Genomic DNA, 16654 nt, shown 5'->3' on the forward strand with positions numbered 1-16654 from the left:
TTCGGTATTCTACTAAGAAATCTGGCTGCCAAGCTATATTTGGTAACCTTAGAAAGCTCTTACTGTGCTTATGCAGATTGTCGCAATTCCTGTAAGTTTGGGGAAGGACCCTTCATCAGTTTCATCAATGTGGTTTTGAATTGGTTGTGCATCCAACTGTTGCTATCTTTGGTTTTTAACTAAGATTACTAACGGTTTACTATCATCATCAGTTTAGTTTGTTGTGAGGCTCTCTGATTAGCCCTACTTTATACAGGAAATAACTTGCATGCAAAATATTTTTTGCTTATAATTTTCTAGTATGTTATGGCTCAAATATGAATCACACATACACTTACTGCTAAAATGATATATACATAACCTCCCTCAAATGTGCTTATACTATGGCTCTTCATTATGAACATTTTTTTCCACAGAAAAACACAATTAGGTGAGGTAGAGGGAAAGTGGGACTTCTCCCTCAACCTAACTTGGATGCAGTCAAAAAAGTTTGTGAACCAAAAGTTTAGTGGTAAAGGAAGATTATTCAACTTTAAGAAACAGATGTAAAAAAATCACCATATTCAACAAAAAGGAAACATTTGGGAAGCCAAAGAGAGCAGTGAGGTTATATGAGGTAAGTGGTTCTCTAAATGTGGTTCCCAGATCAGCAACATCAGCTCACTGGATATTTAATTCCCCACCCTGGACCCCGCCCTAAACCTACTAAAATAGAAAATGGTGGGGGGTGCCGACACTCAGCAATAAGTGTTTTAACAAGCCCGCCAGGTGATTCTGATGCATGCAAAAGTTTGAGAACTATTGTGCTAGGTTACTCAGTTGATATTGAAAATTAAAAATCATGGTTCTTAAGTGATCATGAAAGTTGTGATCTTGAAGGAAAGCAAAGGAAATGATTCTTTAATTTAAAATCGATAAGCCTTAGTAAGTAAAGTATGTCTTTACCTCTTCACTATTTTAAATTATAAATCCACCCCAGGTATGAGCCCTATTACTTCTGGCTTTCACAAGAGTGATGAAATAATGACATTTAAAAGCCACATATTCACACTATTAAATACCTCAGGTACCTCAGAGAGCTTAGATAATTTAGGGTGGTACAACACATTACATAGAAGCTCAGCAGGCAATCATAAACTAAATTAAATTCAATTGGGTGTTTAAATGAAGTCCAAAATGTTAAAAGAAATTCAGCTTAAAAAATAACCTCTATGGAACATACAGTCTGTTAGGGAAAATTCTAATTATTTTGTTGCTATTTGCAAACTTTACCCCCATTTAAGGCAGATGCCATGTTTTTCATTAGGTGTACAGGAAGTAACATGCATTCATACAATTTTCCCATATGCCAGTTGGGTGGATTTTATAGACTGTAAAATAAAATGCTGATAGTCTAAGAAACCTTTGATACTTGTTTTTAAGGAATTTCCTAAGTATATCCAGCCACTAAATACCAGAGTCTAAATGGAAGTAATTTGTCCAAGTATTCAACTGTGTGACAGACCAATTGCAACAAAACTTGTACCCATCTTTATCTTCAAAGATCCATCTACCTTGCTTTAAGTTTCTAAAGGGTGAACAATTTCCACAATATCATAGTTTTTTCAATTGTATTTCTGAATTACTGTATGAAAAACCTAAACTTTCAATTTGTAAATCAAGGATCATGTCACGCCTCCAATAAATTATTGTTACATCTGGAATAAAATTCAAATTCCTTAACATGGCATGCCAGTCTCCATTATTTAGCCCTTGCCTGTCTCTCCCTCCTGATCATGATTCTCCAATCGTGCCTGCCTTCTTTCAATCCAGGGCATGTCAAACTCTTCCCTCCCTCGGAGCTTTGTTGCTCCGCCACACGCGCTCCTCGTCCCATGCTCTTCTTTCAGGTCTCAGCATAAATGTCATCTTTTCGGAAAGGCCTGGCCACTCTATCTAAATAGACACACTTATTCTGTTGTTCCCTGCTCCCATTCATTTCCTTCATAGCCCTTTCAGAATTTACAGTTATTTATTATTTGTTTTTTAACTCTGTGTTTCCACCCCCCCAACCCACTGTATTGTAAGTTACAATAGGGTAGGAATGGCGTTAGATTTGCTCACCACTATCTACCTAGTACAACTGTCTGACATAGAACAGGTAACCTGGAAATATGAGAACTGAACAAATAAAGAGCCAAAGCACATTCTTTAAAGCAGAAAGACAAGAAAGAGTCTATCTTTATATTTACATCTATAATACTAGATACAGTCCTAAATTGTACTGAGTCTCCTATATTCCTAAATTCTTCAGGGCTCACCTGGGAGTTGTTATAAGAGGAATACCTATTCTTACACCCTTGATTAAAGAACAGTCCTCCTCCAACGGAGAAGGTGCTATTTTCAGGGTCAATAGCCCTTATGAGTCAATACCAGTTACCCTCACATCTAAGATCACCTGTCTTATTCCCCTCAGATATATTACTGTCTCTAAAGGCAGAGGCTCCACAGAGCTAATATATTTCTATGTGCCCAGTGAATGAATTAAACGTAATCTAAAAACCTTTAATGAATATGCATACAGCATTAACAACAATGGGAAAGATTTCTCAGTAACCTTTGAAGTGTATGACTTTTTCCGTTTTGAGCCTGCTTTTTCATTCTTTCTTTTGCCTTTTCCATCTTCTTCTACTCTATCACCTTCCTCCTCACTGCTTGCATCTGCAGTATTCCCGCCTTCTCCCTCGGTTTCTGAAGAGCTCTGTTGCTGAATTGCCTAAGAGATAATAAAATATTAGCTAATTACATTTTTGAAAAATAGCAGAGACTACAGACTATGAAAAGAATCATTCTATTTTAATTAGATGAAGTTCAGCTTACTCAAGATTTTCAAAATAAACGGCTGTCAACTTCAATTTTCCAGTGACCAATTGACATGAACCCTCTTAAGGTAATAGAATTACAGGCATACCTCGGAGATACTGCAGGTTCAGTTCCAGACCACCGCAATAAAGCAAATATCACAATAAAGCAAGTCACATCAATTTTTTGGTTCCCCAGTGCATATAAAAGTTATGTTTATACTAAACTGTAGTCTATTAAGTTTGCAGTAGCATTATGTCTATAAAAACAATGTGTATACCTTAATTTAAAAATATTTTATTGCTAAAAAATGCTAACCATCATCTGAGCCTTCAGCGAGTCCTCATCTTTTTGCTGGTGGAGGGTCAGCCATGCTGATGGTTGCTGACTGGTCAGGGTGGTGGCTGCTGAAGGCTGGGAGGCTGTGGCAACTTCTTAAAATAAGACAACAGTGAAGTCTGCAGTATCAATTGACAAATGATTTCTCTGTAGCAGGCAATGCAGCTGGGTAGCATTTTACCCACCATAGAATTTCTTTCAAAATTGGAGTCAGTCCTCTCAAACCCTGTCACCACTTTATCAACTAAGTTTATATAATATTATGAATCCTTTGTGGTAATGTCAACAATCTTCACAGCATCTTCACCAGGAGTAGCTTTCATCTTAAGAAACTACACTCTGCTCATCCATAAGAAGCAATTCCGTATCCATTCAAGTTTTAGCAGGAGTTTGCAACAATTTAGTTACATCTCCAGGCTCTGTTTCTAATTCTATTTCTCTTGCCATTTCCACCACATCTGCAGTTCCTTCCTCCACTGAAATCTTGAAACCCTCCAAGTCATCCATGAGGTTTGGAATCCACTTCTTCCAAACTCCTGTTAATGTTGATATTCTGACCTCTTCCCATGAATCATGAATGTTCTTAATGGCATCTAGAATGGTGAATACTTTCCAGAAGGTTTTCTACTGACTTTTGCCTAGATCCATCAGAGGAATCATCATCTATGGCAGCTATAGCCTTACAAAATGTATTTCTTAAATGATAAACTTGAAAGTCTAAATTACTCTTTGATCCATGGCTGCAGAATGGATGTTGTGTTAGGAGGCATGAAAACAACACTGATCTCATTGTACATCTCCATTAGAGCTTCTGGGTGACCAGGTGCATTGACAACGAGTAGTAATATCAAGATTTTCAAAGGAATCTTTTTTTCTGAGCAGTAGGTCTCAACGGTGGGCTTAAAATATTTAGTATACCATGTTGTCAATAGACTGTGCTGTCATTCAGGCTTTGGTGTTCCATTTATAAAACACAGGCAGAGTAGATTCAGCATAAATCTTAAGGGCCCTAGGATTTCTAGAATGGTCAATGAGCACTGGCTTCAACTGAAAGTCACCAGTTACACTAGCTCCTAACAAGAGTCAGCTTGTCCTTTGAGGCTTTGAAGTCAGGCACAGACTTCTCCTCTCTAGCTATGAAAGTCCTAGATGGCATCTTCCAATAGAAGGCCATTTCATCTACATTGAAAATCTGTTGTTTAATGTAGCCACCTTTATTAATTATCTTAGCTAGATCTTCTGGATAACTTGCTGCAGCTTTTACATCAGCACTTGCTGCTTCACCTTGCACTTTATGTTAGAAATGGCTTCTTTCCTTAAACCTCTAGCATCAACCTCAGCTAGCTTCAAACTTTTCTTCTGCACTTCCTCACCTCTCTGAGTGTTCACAGAATTGAAGAGAGTTAGGGTCTTCTCTAGATTAGGCTTTATCTTAAGGGAATGTTGTGGCCGGTTTGATCTTCTATCCAGACTACTCAAACCTTCTCCACAGCAGCAATAAGGCTGTTTTGCTTTCTTATTATTCATGTGTTCACCAGAGTAGTACTTTTAAATTCTTTCAAGAACTTTTCCCTTGCATTCACAACTTGGCTAACTGCTTGGCTCCAAGAGACCTCGCTTTTGGCCTATTCCAGTTTTCGGCACGCCTTCCTCACTAAGCTTAATCATTTCTAGCTTTTGATTTAAAGTAAGAGATGTGTGATTTTTCCTTTCACCTGAATACTTAAGATGCCATTGCAGGGTTATTAACTGGCCCACCTTCAATACTGTTTTGTCTCAGGGGATAGGGAGGCTCAAGGAGAGGGAGAAAGGGGAACGGCTGATCAGTGGCACAGTCAGAACACACACAACATTATCAATTAAGTTCACTGTCTTATATGGATGTGGTTTGTGGTGCCCCCAAACAATTATAATAGTAACATCAAAGAGCACTGATCACAAGTCACTATAACAAATATAAGAATAATGAAAAAGTCTGAAATATTGAGAGAATTACCAAAATGTGATGCCAAGACATGAGGTGAGCAAATGCTGTTGGAAAAATGGGGCCAATAGGCTTGCTCGATGCAGGGTTGCCACAAACCTTTGATTTGTAAAAAATGCAGTATCTGTGAAGTGCAACAGAGCAAGGTATGCCTGTACATTTAATCCAAAGTGCTACTGGAGCCAGAAAGAATTCTGACTTCAAATGGGTGGTAGGTAATCATTAGTACAAAGAACATATAAGAAAGATCCAAAAAAAGAGTTAAAATAAAAAATGAGATGTAGCAAGTGATAATGAAGTAAACCATCACCTGGTATCCAGTAAACTTTACTCCTGGGTTATTTTCTATTTCCCACAATCCTTCATTAAATCCTTTCCGTTTGTTTGACTTTCCAAACTTGTCTTTGTATTCCTTATAAGGGAAAAGGTCTTTGGGACCTAGAAATGCACTGCAGAGATATATGAGAAAGAGATTTGATATTTTGACCTTCAAATGTAAGATATTTTTAATATCAACTCAAGTGTCAGAGCATATTTTAGTAAATACATTAAAAGTATATATAAACCCTCTCAGACACATATCACAAGGTGTTTTGCACATATATTTCAAGGTAGAAAAAATAGACAGCTAGGTATACAAGCTAGCAACCCTGGATGGTGCTACTTTGATTTTACTTTTAAATTACAAATTTCTTTTTTGTTTTGAAATTGATTTTTAGCTAAACTACTATAAAAGTAGTTTTAAAGATGTCTACTTTGACCACTTAAATCATCATCTTAAACTAAGACTTACCTGTGCTAATCTTTCATAGGTAAGGGTTTTGTAAGACTCACATTAAAAACATAAACACTGGATTAAAAAATGATTTTAACTCTATATGCCACATTAGTGTATTTATTCACTATTATTTCTATAAATTAAAAAAGCATTAGTGTTTAATGAGGCACTACACAAGAAAAAAATTAGAAGTGGCAAAGTAGATAGAATCTTATCCAATTTAAACCTTATCCTAAATTAGTCATAATTATGAAAAGAAAATGAGTTAGAATAAATCCTGGGGCTAGCTAATAGATCTGAGCATTTAAACTAGAGTCTTCAGCATTATTATATATGATATTAACCTGGTGAATGAGATGGTGGAGGCCCACATGCTGGCTGAGACTCATTTCAAACTAAGATTCATTTATTCAACAAATTTTATCGAACATCTCTAATGTGTAAGGCACTATTCCATAGGTGCTGGGGATTCTTCAGGGAACAAAGAGATGAATGTTTCTGCCTTCATGGAGCATACATTCTAGTAGCAAGGGTTGGGGTCTAGACAATAAAGAAGATAAATAAAATACATAGTACTGTGTGCTGAAAATAAATCAATAAATATATAGATGAAGCAGAGGAGGGGGATGGTTAAGGACTGGGGTGGATTTTACAGTTATAGAAATAGAGATCAAGAAGGAAGGCCTCACTGAAAAGGAAACATCTAAGAACTGAAGGGGGTGAAGGAAGAACCCATGCCGTTATCTGGGGAAGAGTAGAGCAGACTGAAGGAAGAGCAAGTACAACAGACGCTGAGGTGGGAGAATGCCTAGCGTGTCTGAAAAATTAAGAGGCCAGTGTGGCTAGACTGAAATGAGTGAAGAGAGAGCTGTGTGAGATGAGGTCAGAGAGGTAACAGGGTGGGAGCACAGATTATGTCAGGCCTTGGAGGCCACTACAAAGGCTTTGAGTCACATGGGAAGCCATTAAAGGTTTTGAGAAGTGACAATTTGTGTTTTAACAGTGCCACTTTGGCTGCTGTGTTGAAAACACACTGAAGAGTTGGGTACTAGGGTAGAAGCAGAGAGACTAATTAGGCTATTGAAGTAACAGTGGTGACTTGGACCAGTTGTAAGCAGTGCAGTTGGTGAGAGGTGGCTGGATTCTGAATTTACTCTCAAGAAAGAGCCAAGGTATTTGTTAATGGGCTAGTTACAGCATGTGAGAGAGAGGGTGGAACTGAGGCTATCTCCAAGGTTTTAGATTGCACAATTAGAAGAATGCGGTTGATATTTACTGAAATGGAAAGATTTTTGAGCGAACAAGATTTGAAGGTGAAAAGCTTAGTTTTGGATGTTGAATTCGAAAACTTTGTTAGATATCCCAGTGAAGATGTCAAGTAGGCAACTGGGCAGGTGACTCTGGAATTCAGGGGAAAGGTCTGTGCTGGAGATATATATTTGGAACTTATCAGCAGAGATGATGTTGAAAGCTTTGTGACAATAGGTTAACAGTTTACTGCTGACTGTTATAAATTCCATTTTCTGATTGGATCCTAGTACTGATCCCTTCCTTACACTGACCAGCTGGTCAAGAATTCAAGCTGATAAAATCACCTGAGGAAGCTTTCTGACCCCAATCACCAAACTTTCCTTGACTGTTCACCTTTAATCGTTCAGCATGACTGCATTTCACTGAATCCAGAGATAGTTTATCAGGATACTGGACATTCTAACCAAATGCCTGACAAACTGAGCATGAGAAGGAAATGTGACTTTGGGTATGGTGATTTCACTTTTAGAGCAATTTAACATGAATTTTTAGACTGTGGCTTTTGACCCTTCTCCAGTCCTTGACTCTATGTATAGGAATTAATTGTGGGCTAAGCTGCCTGGGGTTCACATCAGCTATAGATGCTAATCAGAGCTTGTTTGTACTTTAATTATGCCACAGGAGTCAAGGTTAATGATTCAACTGGTCATGTTAGCTGCTGCCAGAAAGAGGGAAACTAAATGAGCTATTCTAAAACAAGTTCTTGTTTTTGATAGACAATCTTGGTTTTTCCCGGATTACAGATAATTCCACAAATCAAATCCCCTCTCAACTGGTTAACTTTGCTGTATGTTTTATAAATTTTAAAGGGTAGGCCAGAAAATAGAAGTGTTCAAAGTTACATGCTCTAAGGATGTTATTTTTTTTCCCTGACAAAGGCTGCCTTGAAAATTGTCCAGACTAAAACTCCTGGGGTAAAGTTATATGGAGCAGAAGACATTGGGGCTCCAATCACCTATCTGTCCGAGCAACAGATTCAGAGAAACTGGGGCTCCAATCACTTATCTGTCTGAGCAACAGATTCAAAGCCATGTTCTGAGGAAAATTCTGGTCCTGCCTGGGGGTGCTCCTGCTGACCTCACATACAGTTTTCTTGTTAAGTTCCTCACCTTCCACATACTTTCCCCCCCTTTCATTTAATCAATTGTAATTCATTCAATAGCTAGTTTTAGACACTCCCGAAGTCATTCTACGATACCAAAACCAGACAAAGATACTACAATAAAAGAAAATTACAGATCAATATCACTGATGAATATAGATGCAAAAATCCTCAACAAAATACTAGCACACAGAATCCAACAACACATTAAAAGGATCATACACCATGATCAAGTGGGATTTATCCCAGGGATGCAAGAATTATTCAATATACTCAAATCAATCAATGTGATACACCATATTAACAAATTGAAGAATAAAAACCATATGATCATCGCAATAGATGCAGAAAAAGCCTGTGACAAAATTCAACACCCATTTATGATAAAAACTCTCCAGAAAGTGGGCATAGAGGGAACCTACCTCAACATAATAAAGGCCATATATGTCAAACCCACAGCAAACATCATTCTCAATGGTGAAAAACTGAAAGCATTTTCTCTAAGATCAGGAACGAGACAAGGATGTCCACTTCTGACACTATTATTCAACCTAGTTTTGGAAGTCCTAGCCATGGCAATCAGAGAAGAAAAATAGAAGGAATACAAATTGGAAAAGAAGTAAAACTGTCAGTGTTTGCAGATGACATGATACTATACATACAGAATCCTAAAGATGCCACCAGAATACTATTAGAGCTAATCAATGAATTGGGTAAAGTTGCAGGATACAAAATTAATGAACAGAAATCTCTTGCATTCCTATACATTAATGATGAAAAATCTGAAAGAGAAATTAAGGAAACACTCCCATTTACCACTGCGACAAAAAGAATAAAATACCTAGGAATAAATCTACCTAGGGAGACAAAAGAACTGTATGCAGAAAAATATAAGACACTGATAAAAGAAATTAAAGATGGTACCAACAAATGGAGAGATATACCATGTTCTTGGATTGGAGGAATCAATATTGTGAAAATGACTATACTACCCAAAGCAATCTACAGATTCAATGCAACACCTATCAAATTACCAATGACATTGTTTATGGAACTAGAACAAATCATTTTAAAATTTGTATGGAGACACAAAAGACCCCGAATAGCCAAAGCAGTAATGAAGGAAAAAAACGGAGCTGGAGGAATCAGATTCCCTGACTTCAGACTAAACTACAAAGCTACAGTAATCAAGATAATATGGGGGGCTTCCCTGGTGGCGCAGTGGTTGAGAGTCTGCCTGCCGATGCAGGGGACACGGGTTCGTGCCCCGGTCTGGGAGGATCCCACATGCTGCAGAGCGGCTGGGCCTGTGAGCCATGGCTGCTGAGCCTGCGTGTCCGGAGACTGTGCTCCGCAACGGGAGAGGCCCCAACAGTGAGAGGCCCGCATACCGCAAAAAAAAAAAAAAAAAAAAAAAAAAAGATAATATGGTACTGGCACAAAAACAGATCGATGGAACAAGATAGAAAGCCCAGAGATAAACCCATGCACCGATGGTCAACTAATCTATGACAAAGAAGGCAAGGATATACAATGGAGAAAAGACAGTCTCTTCAATGAGTGGTGCTGGGAAAACTGGACAGCTACATGTAAAAGAATGAAATTAGAACACTCCCTAACACCATATACAAAAATACACTCAAAATGGATTAGAGACCTAAATGTAAGACCGGACACTGTAAAACTCTTAGAGGAAAACATAGGAAGAACACTCTTTGACATAAATCACAGCAAGATCTTTTTTGATCCACCTTCTCGAGTAATGGAAATAAAAACAAAAATAAACAAATGGGACCTAATGAAACTTCAAAGCTTTTGCAAAGCAAAGGAAATCATAAACAAGATGAAAAGGCAACCCTCAGAATGGGAGAAAATATTTGTAAACAAGTCAATGGACAAAGGATTAATCTCCAAAATACACAAACAGCTCATGCAGCTCAATATTAAAGAAACAAACAACCCAATCCAAAAATGGGCAGAAGACCTAAATAGACATTTCTCCAAAGAAGACATACAGATGGCCAAGAAGCACATGAAAAGCTGCTCAACATCACTAATTATTAGAGAAATGCAAATCAAAACTGCAATGAGGTATCACACCTCACACCAGTCAGAATGGGCATCATCGGAAAGTCTACAAGACAACAAATGCTGGAGAGGGTGTGGAGAAAAGGGAACCCTCTTGCACTGCTGGTGGGAATGTAAATTGATACAGCCACTATGGAGAACAGTATGGAGGTTCCTTAAAAACTAAAAATAGAATTACCTTATGATCCAGCAATCCCACTACTGGGCGTACACCCAGAGAAAACCATAATTCAAAAAGACACATGCACCCCAATGTTCACTGCAGCACTATTTACAATAGCCAGGTCATGGAAGCAACCTAAATGCCCATAGACAGACGAATGGATAAAGAAGAGGTAGTACATATATACAACGGAATATTACTCAGTCATAAAAAGGAATGAAATTGGGTCATTTGTTGAGACATGGATGGATCTAGAGACTGTCATGCAGAGTAAAGTAAGTCAGAAAGAGAAAAACAAATATCGTATATTAACGCATGTATGTGGAACCTAGAAAAATGGTACAGATGAACCGGTTTGCAGGGCAGAAACAGAGACACAGGTGTAGAGAACAAACGTATAGACACCAAGGGGGGAAAGTGGTGGGGGGTGGGGGTGGGGGTGGGATGAACTGGGCAGTTGGGATTGACATGTATACACTGATGTGTATAAAACTGATGACTAATAAGAACATGCTGTATAAAAAAATAAAATAAAATTCAAAAAAACCAAAGAAACGGGCTTCCCTGGTGGTGCAGTGGTTGGGAGTCCGCCTGCCGATGCAGGGGACACGGGTTCGTGCCCCGGTCCGGGAAGATCCCACATGCTGTGGAGCGGCTGGGCCCATGGGCCATGGCCGCTGAACCTGCGCATCCGGAGCCTGTGCTCCGCAACGGGAGAGGCCACAACGGTGAGAGGCCCGCGTACCGCAAAAACAAACAAACAAACAAACAAACAAAACAAAACAAAACAAAAAGAACACCTACCATGGGCCGGGCACTGTGTATATAGGGCTTAGCAACATCCACACAATCTCTGCCTTCACAGAGAGACTGAATATTAGGCACTTGCCAGGGCATATAATCTCAGGTTTTAGGACACCCAATACTTAGTAAATGATCAGCTGAAACAATGTTATAACAGGTTTTCTAAAGTTCATTCTCCTCCAGATGTTTCAAAATCTACCTCTGGATGATCAAACCAGCAAAAAACTCACATACGGACTGTATCACACTGCTCCTTGGTAGAACTGCTTTTACTGAATTGAGACTTGGAATTATGCCACTGACTTATATTAAGGATGCTATAAGAAATAACTCCAGAATATCTTTCACACTGTTTACTGGAATGATTCTGTTACTTTCACTAGCAATATACCAGGTGGCAAATTCTTTAAGGGCAACTTTTATTTTTAGTGCCTTAAAGAATATCTAGAAAATGTTTACTAAGTGAATGAAAGTTACCACATAATATTAGTAAATGGTTAATTTTGATGTATGCAATGGAAATGTGATAATCTGGTTTATCAAATCCTGCCTTGTTCTAGATATACAATCAGATCACTTGGAATTAGGTCCTAAAGAAAAAGCAAAATAATGGTATAGACATAAAAGGGAAGCAGGAATGAGGGAAATACAAAAATAGGTATCACAAAGACCTATGCACTTATTATTATAGGTAAAACATTTACTTCTAAGCTTCGAGCACCCTCTTCAAGGAGAAAAACATGTTAAGTTGCATAGTCCACAAGTGTCTATTAGATAAAAATAAAACAAAGAAAATAAAACTAACCTCTTGAAAAAAACATAAATTTCTCACATGAAGACAAGAAAGAAATATGCCTTAAAGGGCCCTCTCCCAGCTACCTCTCTTTCAATACGAGAATGAGGAAGATGTCAGAGTGGTAGAGACAGCAAGCAAAGAAAAAGTTCATGCCTGGCTCTACTAACATTCACATGAACATAGCGGGTGACCTTGAATATAAGATTTCATCTTAGTTTTTAGCTTTCCCCCCCATTTGCAGTTCCTATTCCATTTGTGTCCTTGTTATAAATAACCATATATGTTCTCAGTGTGTCAGGTTCTGTGTGTCAAGACTGCCTATGGTTCCCTAGCATCCATTATCATTGTCTTTCTTTTAATGGATACTCCTCCCAATTTGCTTCCCCAACAAAGTTGCCTAGCTAGAGACTATGCTTCCAGCTTCCTTACAGCTAGATGTGACCATATGTCTAAGTTCTTGCCACTGGAATAAATGCACCTGTAAGCCACATATTCAACTGCTGTGTCATTTCCTTACCTCTTCTCTCTCCCCCTTCCCTCTACCTGGAAGATGCACAGGTACTGCTGAGCCAGTTTTTGCTTTTTTTTAAAAAAAAATAAGCAGACAAGGCCAATGCCCTAGGGAATGGCAGGACAACACAACACAAGAAACCTGGGTCCCTAAAGCAGAGCTGAACATCCACCTTGATCTATCTACCTTGATAGACGGATCTATCTATCTATCTATCTATCTATCTATCTATCTATCTATCTATCTATCTATCTATCTATCTAGATCCCCCATCCCTGGACTGTTTCCAAAAAAAGAAGTAAATTCCTGTATTATTTGAGACACTGTATTTTCAGTTTCCTTTATTCAATAGCTTAATCTGTACTCTGACCAATACAATTACAAAAACTTAGAAAGGTAGTATGTTTCCTTCAGGGTCTGACAAATGGAAGGAGCCTGAGAGACATTGTTCTGTGAAATATGAATGGAAGACATCTCTCTAGGTCTTAAAAGTGTCCTAAAGGAAACTTCTGGGTCATGCCCAACATTTAAACAGAAACAGAAATGATATTCAAAAGCAAAATATATGAAAAATCTTTACATTAAGAAAAAAATATTATCTTTGCAATTTTATATAATTAATTATAATGATTTTAACAATATAAAGTGATTTTAACATCATATAAAATAATGTAGTCTAGCAGAATCAAATTAGAACTGTTGAAAATTTAAGTTGTTTTGTTGACTTACGTTTCATGGGTGCCAAAAAAGAAGATAGGATACTTATTTGCTGGAGGCTTCACAGCTCCCTCTGGGAGTTCATCAATCTATTAAAGATAAAATCATGTAAAACAGCATAAACATGATATAAACATTGTTCCGATAATTTATTGCTAATTTCAAAATAAAATCACTCTAATAAAAATCCCAACAGTTTTTCTTCTCTTGAACCTTATAAAATGATTGTAAAGGTCATATTTGGCACACCATATGGAGAGTAACACTGTAAATTGATTATAACTATTATGGTAATACATAATCAGGAGCCAAAACTACTCATTTCCTTCAACTCAATAGAATTACTCTTGGGAATCTGTCCTAGTGAAATAATTCAAAAGAATAACAAAAAAGAAACAGAAGATGCACTTTGGGGGGATAGTAACAAATTTTTACACCCCAGCCTACAAGATAGGAGAATTATGGAAAATTAACTCAAAATATTATGTAGTCATTGAAAGATATCATCTCTTGCCTGGACTAGTGCAAGTCTCTCCCCATCCACTGAAGCTCACATTACCTTTTTAAATGCATATTTGATTGTGTCAAATCCTTCAACAGCTTCTCATAGCTGTGCATCTGAATCCTCTGGGGCTTTTTAAAAATAAAGATCATCAATCCTTCCCCAGACCCAGCAATTTTTGTGTACAGCTGAGGTTGAGAACTTCTCATAGGATAAAGTCTAAATTCCTTAGAATGCTACATAGTTACATATACATTATTCCCTAGAATGTTTCAAGAAATGGTCCTTGACTCCTAAATCTCCATCTGTAGTCCCAACCTTTCCTTTGAACTCCAGGCATGAAATTACAAACATCTACAAACCATTTCCATTTACAGGTCCTACAAGCAGCTTAAAATGAAGAAAAGGCCTGGAGTTCTTCAGAAGCGTTTATAGAGCAAGGAAAAGGGTCTGGTATCCTGTGTCCTGAAGATATCTGCAGGCCTTCTTAACATATGGCGACAGCCTGAGGATTACTACAGCATCACAACATTCATCTCTGAACTGAATGGACCATGTGTCACAGAACAGATGCTCTGGTGTACTGAGAAAAGATGGACTTTCAGTCTAGAAACTTTAGTCCTGCTTCTGACTTCAACTGTGATCAAAGATATCACTTAATGACTTTCACATCTGTAAAATGAGACGGCTGCACTAGGTAACCTCTAGGTTTCCTTCAAGTCCTGAAATTCCATGCCTTGCAAAAACTGAACTTATTTTCTCTGAATCTGTTTTTGTTTCCTATCTTAAGTATTGGTACACTCAGTACCAAGAAAGAAACCTTAATCTTTTTATTATTTCCTCAAGCTCCACATTCAGTTTTTCACCAAATTCCCCAATTTGGCTCCTGAAATGTCTCCAAATTGAACACCATTCCCATTACTAAATTTAGTTCCCTAAAAAAGTTCTCATGATTTTTTGACAAGGCCACAGTAGCCTGTCAAAGTATCTCCTTGCCTCTGGGCTTTCCCGTTACCGACTGTACAACTTCTGGGTAAAGCCTGTATGTTTTACATTCAAGACACTACCCTATACAAAAACAATTTAAAATGAGTAATTTCATTTTGAATAAAATTCAATATATATTCAATTACACATACACACACACACACACTCTCATACATATATTACTGTGGTAAAAAATACATAACATAAAATTTTCTATCTTACCCATTTTTAAATTTACAGTTCAGTAATGTTAAGAATATTCACACTATGATCTAGATCTCCAGAAAATGAATAACTATATTTTAAATGGACAAAAAAATAGAACTTAATAAGGAAATGTATATGTTTATGTATGTGGGAGGCACTGAATTGCTAGCTGACAAAACACTATCACATCATGTTTTTTTTTCCCTCTTGTGAGGAAACTGAAAGTGCATCTTTTTAAAAAAACTTTTCTTTCAAATAAAACACAACTTTTGGTTAAACTTTTCCTTCGCTGTGTTATATAACTAACATCTACTGTAGAAGTTGCAAACTGATGGCCCTTAGGCCATGTCTGGCCTGCAGAAATGTTTTGTTTGGCTCATAGTTTTTAAAAAACTGAATTAGGTATCAACACTTTAAAACTGGAAGATTCATCTTAAAATCCAGAACAATAGCCTCTGTGAAAAAATATCGAAGATAGGGATAAGCAACACTAAGCTTACATTCCCAGGAGGCAACAATTAGCTGAAGATGATCAACAGCTACCTTCAGACAAGGTATGTTCTCTCAAGTTTGCTATATTCCCTACCACTCTCTAGGTAATGTTGTAAATGTCTGCTTCCCTTACTTACGTTGCTTGCCTGGCCCCTTTGAATATCTGAGTTCATACCCCTGTAATAAATAATGCCAAAATAGTGGCCTTACCATCACACTGGTTCCCTCATAAAAGGTGTTAAATGTTGACATGCACTCACTATATTTTACTGAGTCTTGTTTTGAAAATTACACTTTGATAGTTTTGGAATTATACCAAGTTTTTCAAGTGGATATACCTTCTTGAACCAAGTAAAGAGTGCACCTCCTAGGCACTGGTTTTTGTTTGTTTTGGCTTCTAGAGTGAATACCAAGTGGCAATAGAACTTTAACTTCAGTTTCTGTTTTTCTACTGTTTCTACTTTCCTGACTTTTATTTTCACTTTTATTTCTGGTTCTTGGCTATGTTTGGTTCTGATTCTGGTTTGCACACAGCCAATGTGTTATTGCCCATTAATAGGAGGATGGGGACCTATTCTGTTTTGGGTATGACAGGGCAAATAATCTGGTACAATAGTCTTTTGGTTTGTAGAAGAATAAGTCTTGCTTTTACTGGAAAGAAGAAAAGCCCTTTGAGATCTAGATCAGTGAGTGTATGTATTTTGTGTTTCCTTTAACCTGTAACTGAAGTTGTAGACCTGAAGCCGTAGGCTCTCTGTGTGCCTATCATACTTGAGAGTTTTTACCCTTCCTTGTGTGAGTTTGAAACATTTTCCTATTTCTGGGAAGGGTATTAACAAATTAGACATAAATTTCTTAAAATGAAAGAGCTCTGTTTTGACTGATTTACAGACACTAGTAAGATTACAAAAATCTAATATAAAGGAATGTAAGAATCCTCAAGAAATTAAAAAGTGAATGTAGAATACTTCAAATGCGGTGGCCTTTTTGTTATAGTTCATTGTTTATCTGTCTGCTTTGTTCACTGCAGAG

The 16654-nt window shown here is 37.5% G+C and overlaps 2 protein-coding genes across 3 annotated transcripts in view; one reads left to right on the forward strand and one right to left on the reverse strand.

The window, feature by feature from the left end:
* TM6SF1 (transmembrane 6 superfamily member 1) overlaps positions 1-15405 on the forward strand; it is a 54910-nt gene extending 39505 nt beyond the window's left edge. Inside the window, exon 10 of the mRNA XM_059057334.2 lies at positions 14314-15405. Coding sequence (XP_058913317.1) covers positions 14314-14331 — 18 coding nt within the window. The 3' untranslated portion in view covers positions 14332-15405. The remainder of the gene's footprint in view (positions 1-14313) is intronic.
* HDGFL3 (HDGF like 3) overlaps positions 1-16654 on the reverse strand; it is a 79405-nt gene that overhangs the window by 15867 nt on the left and 46884 nt on the right. For both annotated transcript variants that reach the window (XM_059057355.2, XM_059057354.2), the window contains exons 2-4: positions 13447-13523; positions 5475-5613; positions 2597-2755 (exon numbers count right to left, since the gene is read on the reverse strand). In XM_059057355.2, the coding sequence (XP_058913338.1) occupies positions 2597-2755; positions 5475-5613; positions 13447-13523 (375 nt within the window). The remainder of the gene's footprint in view (positions 1-2596; positions 2756-5474; positions 5614-13446; positions 13524-16654) is intronic.

This window comes from Kogia breviceps, chromosome 3 (genome assembly GCF_026419965.1).
Source record: "Kogia breviceps isolate mKogBre1 chromosome 3, mKogBre1 haplotype 1, whole genome shotgun sequence".
NCBI classification, from domain to species: domain Eukaryota; kingdom Metazoa; phylum Chordata; class Mammalia; order Artiodactyla; family Physeteridae; genus Kogia; species Kogia breviceps.